Source organism: Sinocyclocheilus rhinocerous, unplaced genomic scaffold, assembly GCF_001515625.1.
Source record: "Sinocyclocheilus rhinocerous isolate Xijiao unplaced genomic scaffold, SAMN03320098_v1.1 scaffold683, whole genome shotgun sequence".
Classification (NCBI taxonomy): domain Eukaryota; kingdom Metazoa; phylum Chordata; class Actinopteri; order Cypriniformes; family Cyprinidae; genus Sinocyclocheilus; species Sinocyclocheilus rhinocerous.
Window position 1 is genome coordinate 305014 of NW_015642819.1, and position 11311 is coordinate 316324.

Here is an 11311-nt window from a genome sequence, read left to right on the forward strand (position 1 = left end):
ATATTATAACAATTATAATTATATTGTACAAACTCTAGAATTTATTTTACATACAGTAATTATATATATTAAAATTATATAACTTTTATATTAAATGTTTAATTTATATATGTATGTGTGTGTAATTTTCATTAAACAAACTACATTATCCTTATGAAAGTAATTATTAATTGTTACTTAAATATCTTAAAAACGACAATGAAGAGGAGTTAGTCATTTCTCTAGGTTGTAAAAAGATGTATTTTAAAGCAATAAATGAGTAAACATGATAAATGCACCGTGGATATGTTCTGATTTGTATCTACACATACTTATTTTCTCAAATTAAGCCACTAAATGGTATTTTGAGATTATGTTCTTCCAACATATTGTTGTCCTCAAACTCTGTAAAAATGGTGGAGGTAAACGTGCAAAACTAAAACATAATTCTGAAAGGAGTTACAGATACATAGCGTTTGTTTTGTTCCCCTACCGTTCCATGAGAAATGGTCAATAATCCATTTTTCACAGTGCACTTCCTTTTCTGCCAAACCTTCCTCAGTCTATAAGATAGAGAGAAGCCTTCATCACGTAAACTTTACAAAACATTCACTACCCTTAAAAAGGATGCGCTGGACTTATAATGCATGTGAATTTCATTAAAGTGCCAGACAAACTCACCCCTCGCTGCGTTTGAGGAGCATCCCAGAGCGCTCAGTGCCATGAGCTTTATTGCCCTGCAGCTGGTGAAGACTATAGCCTGCATTCTGCTTTGACTGAAGGTCCTTTCACCACACAAACAAACAAAACAACAAGATTTACCACAAAATTAAGCAATCGTCCTATCAATCATAGTTCCAAATATTTTTTTGGCTCACCTCCTTACACTCAGACTGTAGGGCAGATTTGAGAATATCTCTCAGCTGCATCAGCTGTTTCCTCTCTGTATCTTGTGTCTGCTTGTTCTGCAATTCACACACAAATAATAAGAACATAAGAATAACTTCATCTAAACAAATACACCTTCAAAAGAGCAGACAGTAATATCAAAAAACGTACTACGGTCAAGTTCGTGGCAAGTTTTTCCATGAAAGGTTTCAGGTTGTCGACAACTTTTAACCCATCCTGAAAGAAACTGTGGAAATATGAAAACCAATTCTCTTAAAGGACTCATTTAAAATAAAATGTATTGCTACTGGGAAATCATAAACAAACATACTTGCACTGGGCATGAAAGTATTTGATGAGGTTTTGGAGCAGGTCAACTCCCTTCTTGACTTTAATTTCATTCACCTTAATGAGATACTAGGAATAAAAATGACAGACTTCAGTATGAAACAATCATTTCAATTGCTTTCTTTTGCTTTCTATTTCCATTAACTATTTGTTAACTAAGTTTCAAAAGAGTTAACTAACCATTAACTAAGTTTCAAAAGAGTTCAATGATGCATGATGTTCACTGTGTGTGTGTGTGTGTGTGTGTGTAATGTTTAATTTATATATGTATGTGTGTGTAATTTTCATTAAACAAACTACATTATCCTTATGAAAGTAATTATTAATTGTTACTTAAATATCTTAAAAACGACAATGAAGAGGAGTTAGTCATTTCTCTAGGTTGTAAAAAGATGTATTTTAAAGCAATAAATGAGTAAACATGATAAATGCACCGTGGATATGTTCTGATTTGTATCTACACATACTTATTTTCTCAAATTAAGCCACTAAATGGTATTTTGAGATTATGTTCTTCCAACATATTGTTGTCCTCAAACTCTGTAAAAATGGTGGAGGTAAACGTGCAAAACTAAAACATAATTCTGAAAGGAGTTACAGATACATAGCGTTTGTTTTGTTCCCCTACCGTTCCATGAGAAATGGTCAATAATCCATTTTTCACAGTGCACTTCCTTTTCTGCCAAACCTTCCTCAGTCTATAAGATAGAGAGAAGCCTTCATCACGTAAACTTTACAAAACATTCACTACCCTTAAAAAGGATGCGCTGGACTTATAATGCATGTGAATTTCATTAAAGTGCCAGACAAACTCACCCCTCGCTGCGTTTGAGGAGCATCCCAGAGCGCTCAGTGCCATGAGCTTTATTGCCCTGCAGCTGGTGAAGACTATAGCCTGCATTCTGCTTTGACTGAAGGTCCTTTCACCACACAAACAAACAAAACAACAAGATTTACCACAAAATTAAGCAATCGTCCTATCAATCATAGTTCCAAATATTTTTTTGGCTCACCTCCTTACACTCAGACTGTAGGGCAGATTTGAGAATATCTCTCAGCTGCATCAGCTGTTTCCTCTCTGTATCTTGTGTCTGCTTGTTCTGCAATTCACACACAAATAATAAGAACATAAGAATAACTTCATCTAAACAAATACACCTTCAAAAGAGCAGACAGTAATATCAAAAAACGTACTACGGTCAAGTTCGTGGCAAGTTTTTCCATGAAAGGTTTCAGGTTGTCGACAACTTTTAACCCATCCTGAAAGAAACTGTGGAAATATGAAAACCAATTCTCTTAAAGGACTCATTTAAAATAAAATGTATTGCTACTGGGAAATCATAAACAAACATACTTGCACTGGGCATGAAAGTATTTGATGAGGTTTTGGAGCAGGTCAACTCCCTTCTTGACTTTAATTTCATTCACCTTAATGAGATACTAGGAATAAAAATGACAGACTTCAGTATGAAACAATCATTTCAATTGCTTTCTTTTGCTTTCTATTTCCATTAACTATTTGTTAACTAAGTTTCAAAAGAGTTAACTAACCATTAACTAAGTTTCAAAAGAGTTCAATGATGCATGATGTTCACTGTGTGTGTGTGTGTGTGTGTGTGTGTGTACCAAGGGTAATATAAGACATGAAGTGAACAAGGCTAAAAGTAAACCAGGACCATCACTGGTGCTCACTCAAAAAAAAAATGTATGTGAACCACATTCCTTACTTCACACATCTGAAGCTGAAAGAGGCGTCTCTCTTTCTCCATCTCTTCCGCAATCTCTCCTCCGCTGATCTCTGTTCTGATAAGACCGTGTTGTTTGGCATGTTCCCGTTTTTCTTTCTCAATCTTGCCCCTGTAAAGAAGTTTAGAACATTGACATGAAAAAAAATGACAGTGGATGTACTTAACTATGCACAAACATTAGACTTTCATCAATGCCTCATAATGCTCATACTGCACAAAAAACCTTATATGCCAGCACTGTTGTTTACTTAAGGTATGGCCACACATTATGATAAGCTCTTCATCTATGCTACAAGGCGAGGACTTAAAGGGATAGTTCACCTTTAAGCTCAAACATCTGAAATGACTAAACCTCCATTCTATGTAGTGCTGCCTTACCTTCCTCTGTATGCTAGGTTCAAATAAACTAACCTACAGTTATTAAAACTATGCTCAGAATGTGTTTCCTTTTGTGCATCAAGCTGTAAGGAACAGGAATATCTCAAAGATATCCAATCACTAAGGGCTTCATGAGTGTCTAAGGCTTAAGTTTAATTTTCACCGATCAATCTGTAACTACAGTGGGTACGGAAAGTATTCAGACCCCCTTAAATTTTTCACTCTTTGTTATATTGCAGCCATTTGCTAAAATCATTTAAGTTAATTCTTTTTCCTCATTAATGTACACACAGCACCCCATATTGACAGAAAAACACAGAATTGTTGACATTTTTGCAGATTTATTAAAAAAAAAAAACTGAAATATCACATGCTCAGTATTTAGAGTAGAAGCACCCTTTTGATCTAATACAGCCACGAGTCTTTTTGGGAAAGATGCAACAAGTTATTCACACCTGGATTTGGGGATCCTCCGCCATTCCTCCTTGCAGATCCTCTCCAGTTCTGCCAGGTTGGATGGTAAACGTTGGTGGACAGCCATTTTTAGGTCTCTCCAGAGATGCTCAATTGGGTTTAAGTCAGGGCTCTGGCTGGGCAATTCAAGAACAGTCACAGAGTTGTTGGGAAGCCACTCCTTCGTTATTTTAGCTGTGTGCTTAGGGTCATTGTCTTGTTGGAAGGTAAACCTTAGTTCCAGTCTGAGGTCCTGAGCACTCTGGAGAAGGTTTTCATCCAGGATATCCCTGTACTTGGCCGCATTCATCTTTCCCTCGATTGCAACCAGTCGTCCTGTCCCTGCAGCTGAAAAACACCCCCACAGCATGATGCTGCCACCACCATGCTTCACTGTTGGGACTGTATTGGACAGGTGCCTGGTTTTCTCCACACATACCACTTAGAATTAAGGCCAAAAAGTTCTATCTTGGTCTCATCAGACCAGAGAATCTTATTTCTCACCATCTTGGAGTCCTTCAGATGTTTTTTAGCAAACTGTGCTGTGTGTACATTAATGAGGAAAAAAAATTACCTTAAATGATTTTAGCAAATGGCTGCAATATAACAAAGAGTGAAAAATTTAAGGGGGTCTGAATACTTTCCGTACCCACTGTATTACATTTTTATCTGAGGTTAATATAAAGAGGTTAATAGGTTCTTACAGTTTGGTTTCGTAATCCTTCCATGCTTTATCAAAAGGCTTTTTCAGATCCTGCCGAATAAATGTAAGCAGAGTCAACATAAGAAGAGAATTAAAGGTCAAATATAAAACACACACACACACACACAAACCACCATAATCATTGTATTTATAAGAAATCATTGTATTTTTAAATAAATTAAAAATGAAAATTTTGAATGAAAAAAAAGTTTATATGTATATATTTAAATACATTTTTTAGCAGCACCAAATCAGCATATTAGAATGATTTCTAAAGGATCATGTGACACTCAGAACTGAAGTAATGGTCAATGAAAAAAAAACTTTGCCAACTCAGGAATAGATTACATTTTAAAATATATTAAAATAGAAAAATAATTATTTTAAATTGTAATAACATTTCAAAATATGACTACTTTCCTGTATTTTTACAATACAGTTTCCCCCCCTGTATTTTACTGTTTGAAAGGTAGCATATATATATTTGGTCACACTTTAGTTTAGGGACCAATTCTTACTAATAACTAACTATTTACTATGACTTTTGCCTCAATAAACTGCTAATTTGCTGCTTATTAATAGTTAGTAAGGTAGTTGTTAAGTTTAGGTATGGGGGAGGATTAAGGGATCTAAAATATGGTTGTGCAGAATAAGGCATTATATGCTTTATAAATACCAATAAACAGCCAGTATGCCAGTAATATGCATGCCAATAAGCAACTAGTTCATAGTGACAATTGGTCCCTAATTTAAAGTGCTACTACATATTTTTATACAGATGTTTGTCATTTGCATACCCCTTTGACTCCTTTAAGGTCTCCCTTCAGCAAACTATCTAGTGGGAAAGTGATGATGTTATTCATGTTCTGCAGCTGTGGGCACAAAAGAAGACATTAGGAGCTTCATAACAAAGTGAATAGTTTGTGTAATTGTGTGTGTGTGTGTGTGTGTGTGCGCGCGCGCATGTGTGTGTGTGTGTGTGTGTGAGAGAGAGAGAGAGAGAGAGAAAACACTCTACATATAACTGGCAGTTTCTCATGAGGAGTGCAGTGAGCTACTTGTGAGCCACAAGCAAGACAAATACAGGTCTGAAATATTCATAGCAAAAAGATCTACAACAGATGGATGTCAGAGACTTGCTCACCAAGTTCTTAAAGAGACCAGTGAGCTCCTTGGTGAAACCAGCAAATGTGAGGAAGTAACTGGGCATCTCAGGGTCATCTTTGTACACAGTGCTATCCGTAAACCTCTCTAGTGCCTGGATGTACTGCTCCTCATTCTCTACGTGAGCTGAAAAGACACAGAAACAGTCTGTCAGTCATTTACCCTCCACATTATTGTTATTATTATATACAAGAACTTGTTTGGTGATCAAGGATACTTCATGAATTTTCCAAATGCCACCTTATGAAACTCATTTGTTTTTAATACACTTTGCTTGACCTTATCTCATTGGTTCAAGCAGGCACGAGCAAACTCATGTCACGTGGGCATTTTCCATTCCTACCACTTGCAAAAAAAAAAAAAAACATACTTCCTAGTTTATGAGTAGAGTGCTGTAGAAAAGAGCTTAGTAACCACTCCCCAGTTTTGTGAAGTACAGCAAAGATCTGGGTTACTATAAAGAGGAAACAATGTGCTTACAACGTCTGCTTCCTTCACGGAAGGAAACTCACTAAAGAAGATAATAAGATTATTTAACAAAATAATTTATTATTTTTTATTCAACTAGTTTTCAGAATTTTGCCCAGTTTTAAACCATCTCACAGGTACTCATTTTGATGTCCATGTTTGTGTAAACCAATGTTATTTTAGTATTGTTTACATTGTATTTTAGTATTTATTCATATTTTGATTTTAAAACATATTTTGAAAAAAATAATAATTTTAGTTTAAGTTTTAGTAATTTTTTGATGGACTTCATTCATTCATTATTTTTTATTTATTTAAAAGATGTTCTACCCAAACCTTCAAATTGACATCATCAAAGAACACCAGAGTTCCAGAAGGGAAGCAAATTTTCAAAATTTTTGATTACAGATTATGAAGACAATCACTTTTTTTTTTCTGTGGATTAACTAGCAAGAATTAATTGTTCAACAACAAGCACTGTGCTAAGTAAATGTGCTAAGGGTCTGTTTTGATTTCATGCAGACTTTAACAATAACTTCACTGCAGAAATATTACAGCATGTACACAGAAGTTAAGGTTAAGGGCTATAATAACCGCTCATCAGTGTTTTTTTTTTGTTTTTTTTAAAGATTTAAAGAAAACTAGAGATATGATAATCTAGCTCTAAATTTGTACATGGAACACAGGAGAAAGAAAAAAAAAAACAGAGAGGGGAAATAAGCAGGTTCCTGCTGGAACAGGTATCTGTGATTCTAGTAGGAATGAGAGGAATGTGTGAAGTAGAGCACAAAACCTGCTCGCTTGAATCACACTGTACATGAAACAAAAAGCTTTGTCCAGGCTATTGTTATATTTCCCTTGCCACTGTTTGGCTAGATGGGCTTAAAAGAACAATTATACTATTATTTATACAGTCAAAAAACCTTACCTTCAAAACCGATGAGATTTATAGTACAAAATAAAAGTGCAAAATTAGCAAAAACCTATTGGTTATTGATTAAGGCTGAGAGGCAAATTATCATTTGTAATACTCACTCAGACCAGAGCTGTTTATGGCCTTGACTGACTTCTTCATTTTGTGCAGCACACTGCGGTCCAGATCCAACGCCTGCAAAACAACATGAATCATTTACTTAGAGGGATGTTTTGTACTGAACAGACCAGTTCTAAATACACAGGATGATTTTTTTTTTTTAAAGGAAGATAACAGTGAAAAATTGGTTTATTTCCACAATAAGGAACTGCACCAATAAGGACCTGCATCTTTACTTAAAGGCCTTAAAATGTATTGCAATGGCTAAAAATGCTGCATACTCTCCACTCTCAGAAAAAAAGGAACAAAAGTTGTCACTGGGGTGCTTACTTTTCGAAAGGTACACCTTGGTACCTTATTTACCTTTAAAGGTGCATATTGGTACCTTAAAGATACATATTTGTACCAAAATGTATATTTGTACCTTATTTGTACCTTTGAAAGGATACTGCCCCAGTGACAGCTTTTGCATTTCTTTTCTGAGAGTGCATCACATTTACATTTATGCATTTATGCACTTACACTGCATTCTAGATACACATTTTATCAGTTCTTGCTTTCCCTAGAAATCAAACCCTTGCTCTACTGTTTAAGCTACAGAATTGCCTAATAAACACAACCAGCACCTTTTTGCGCACAAAGTAGGTCAAACTATAATAACAAATGTAAAAAACATTTGTAATCCAGTTTTGTACAGCATTGTGTTTATACTTCCCTCTCACACACACGACACAATGAATTTACATCCAGACGCACTCAGATAGCCTGTAATTTAGTCCCCCAGCCATCACTCACGCTGAATCACGCTCTGAGAATTTTGCACAAAAAGAGCCGAGTGAAGTAGACAGGCTTGTGGCCTAAAATCTGTTTATGCAGGAGTCATGTCTGGTACGAGACCAAGACAAAATCATCTGATGAGGGATAAGCCTGGTGCCCGCCAGCTGACAACACTCATACTTTTCCGACTGTCACAGTCTGTCATTGAGAATTAAGAGTGTTATGATAAAACATGCATTACCATTCCAAAGCAAGGACACACTAAATGGACCAAAAGTGACAAAGATAAAAATGATAATGTTATAAAAAAAAAATTATATTTCAAATAAATGCTGTTCTTTCAAACTTTAAATTTAACAAAGAAACCTGAAAAAAATATCATGGTTTCAACTTTCCACAAAAATAAATAATATTAAGCAGCACAACTATTCTCAACATTGATAATAATAAGAAACGTTTCTTGAGCAGCAAATCAGCATATTAGAATGATTTTTGTAGGATCATGTGACACTGAAGACTGGAGTAATGGCTGCTGAAAATTCAACTTTGCCAGCACAGGAGTAAATTAATTTTTGAAACATAATATTATAAAGTTATTTTAAATTGTACTAATTTTTCACAATATTTTGATCAAATTAGCACAGCCTTGGTGAGCATAAAACAGCATGAAAGACATTTCTTTCTAAAACATCAAAAAAATCTAACTGACCCAATACTTTCAAACAGTAGTGACCATCCATTTATTATGCTAGTAAGTTTTCGACATGCTAACATTAAATCTTAAGTGCTGAGAAAATATGGATACCGTCTGTCAATTTTGACTCACTTGAAACATCAAGTTTATAATATACGCCAGTGAAACAAATATATTACTTTTTTTCTTAGCTTTGGAAATGGACTCATGAAATGAAGTAGCATTCAAACCAATTATGAAAGAAATATGAAAGACTGTCAAGATGACCTGCAAAAAAAAAAATGCATTTGGTACTTTTAAAGTCTATAAAGAATTTTCCTTGGGAATGTAATTGAACGACTGAGATTCAATACAGTACAAAAAGTATGAAATAGTACAAAAGTATGAAATACTTAAGCATTGTAATGAAGTACAGTAATTCAAATACTTTACACTCTTATTTACATCTCTGGGCTGTTCTAGTTTGACACTTTGTAGAAATTGGCCTTGTATGAAAGAACTGTACTATCTGAGCTCACAAAAAAAAAAAAACCTGGAGAGTGACCGAACAGGGCCGCAGACACATAAAAAAAGATGTGGAAATACAGCGAGTAGACATGTGTGTGCGAGAAGGAGATAAAACGGGACAAGCTGGGACAAGAAGGGGGACAGCCATCCCGCCTTAGCCCTAAGGAATGAGAAAAGATGAAGGGACGAGAGAAATTAACTGCACTTGGTTTTCCATCAAAGGCAAGCCTCAGCAGGACACCACGCACAGGGATGGAAGAACCGGAAACGACAGCAAAAAGAATACTAACTGCCATCTTTATGGCATCTGTTTGTGTACGAAGCTCTCATGTTACACAGAAAGAGCATATCCAAAGATTTAAAGGGATTGACAAAAATAACCGCATCATCTGACATCACTTTATAGACGAGCAAACTTATGCATAAAGAAACGTGCACAAGATCCAGCTCTAGTCTTTACATAAACCATGAACATCTGTTTACCTCAGCTACTTCCTCCATCGAGGCTAAATGCAAACGGGGTAGTGCCAAAGGGCAACTCATAAAGAGTGCTTCCCTCTGTGTATCCCAGTCACATGAAAAGGCCAGTTCCTCTAAGAGCCCGAAGCAGTGGATTTTACTCATGCCTGCTTTCCAAAAATCACCTTGTCCTTGAAGTAATATGGGTGTTTTTACACGTGTAGTTCGGTTTTCTTTTCTTTTGGTCAGGACCAATAAAGTAAATGGTACATTATGGGTTCACTTATCATTCACTGTCATTTTTAACACTCAACCTAAAGATACAAAAGGGAAAATCATATGGTCACAGCCTGATTGGACAACTTGTGTTGTATTATGTTGCATATTTTGCAAACTTACCGAACATCTAAAACAATGATGTATGTTGGGCTAAATGTGCTCAATGCATGTGTGTACATATGGTGGTATTTTACCAGGTTATAAATCAAAGAGCTTATAAAATGTGTAAAAGAGCTAGAACAGTGCCAGGAGTTCACACTTATTCAAATGAGCCTCACTAACAGTGCAGTCGCACCAGAGTTCGTTTTAATCAAACTAAACCTGCCAAGAGTGAACACATCCTATGAAGAATTTCCTTCATGAACTGTTTGGGCTGCTTCTTTGTCATGATTCAGAAATGACTGATACTTTCCCCATTCATCAGAGGTCAACATCTGTAGTTCAAGTTCTGAGTCAGAGTGTAAAAGAGATAAAAGAGGAAGAGCTGCGGAGCTTCTTTAGATTAACAGCACAGGGTCAGTCTTAGACATGAGTGAAGTTCAGTAAGATCTACTATTCTGATGGTGAAACATGCTGACAGAGGTCAGAACTGTTTGCACAAACAAAGCTCTTTTGTGCTTCTGTTGAAGAACTCACTGCAAATTTGAAACTAATGCAAACTTTTAGAAGAACTACAGGACATATATAGTTCCTATATATTGTTCCTATTCAGATCAGTAGTATACAAAAAATGATTACAGTTTTGTTAAGGAACATTCTACCTGATCTTAAAATTGGTGTAAACCAGTTAATGTAGATGTTACCACACAAAATACATTATTAGGTTATCTGATGCAATAAATGTTACAATGTACAGTGGGTATAGAGAAGAATCACCCCCTTTACAATAATCACATTTTGTTGCTTTGCAGACTGAAATGAAGACGGACACAGTTTTTGTTTTATCCAGCTGTATTTACTCTGTATTTACTGCAACTTTTAGCATCCAAGTGAAAGATATAACACCATCATTTAAAAAAAAAAGGCAGAATTACTGAGTTGGAAAAAGGATCACCCCCTTGTGTCAGTATTGTGTCGAACCACCTTTTGATTTAATTACAGCCTTTAGTCTGTTGGGATACGTCTCTACTAACTTTGCACATCTAGACTTTACAATATTTGCCCACTCTTCTTTGCAGAACTGCTCAAGTTCAGCTAAATTTGATGGTGACTTTTGTCGACTGCAGTCTACAAGTCATTCCATGGATTTTTTTTTAGTGGGGTTTAAGTCTGGGCTCTGACTAGTTCATGCAAGGACATTCACCTTTTTCTCCTTCAACCACTGTGTGCTCAGTTTTGCTGTGTGCTTTGGGTCATTGTCATGTTGGAAGGTAAACCTTCTTTCCGTTGACAACTTTCTGGCAGAGGGCAGCAGATTTTCCTCAAGAATTTGA

The 11311-nt window shown here is 35.7% G+C and overlaps 1 protein-coding gene across 1 annotated transcript in view; it reads right to left on the bottom strand.

Moving 5' to 3' along the window:
- Window positions 1–11311, bottom strand: part of LOC107756582 (arf-GAP with SH3 domain, ANK repeat and PH domain-containing protein 2-like) — a 32640-nt gene that overhangs the window by 15728 nt on the left and 5601 nt on the right. Inside the window, exons 2-11 of the mRNA XM_016573754.1 lie at window positions 7165–7237; window positions 5642–5787; window positions 5295–5369; window positions 4499–4548; window positions 2943–3072; window positions 2570–2655; window positions 2410–2485; window positions 2229–2315; window positions 2032–2135; window positions 1844–1913 (exon numbers count right to left, since the gene is read on the bottom strand). Coding sequence (XP_016429240.1) covers window positions 1844–1913; window positions 2032–2135; window positions 2229–2315; window positions 2410–2485; window positions 2570–2655; window positions 2943–3072; window positions 4499–4548; window positions 5295–5369; window positions 5642–5787; window positions 7165–7237 — 897 coding nt within the window. The remainder of the gene's footprint in view (window positions 1–1843; window positions 1914–2031; window positions 2136–2228; window positions 2316–2409; window positions 2486–2569; window positions 2656–2942; window positions 3073–4498; window positions 4549–5294; window positions 5370–5641; window positions 5788–7164; window positions 7238–11311) is intronic.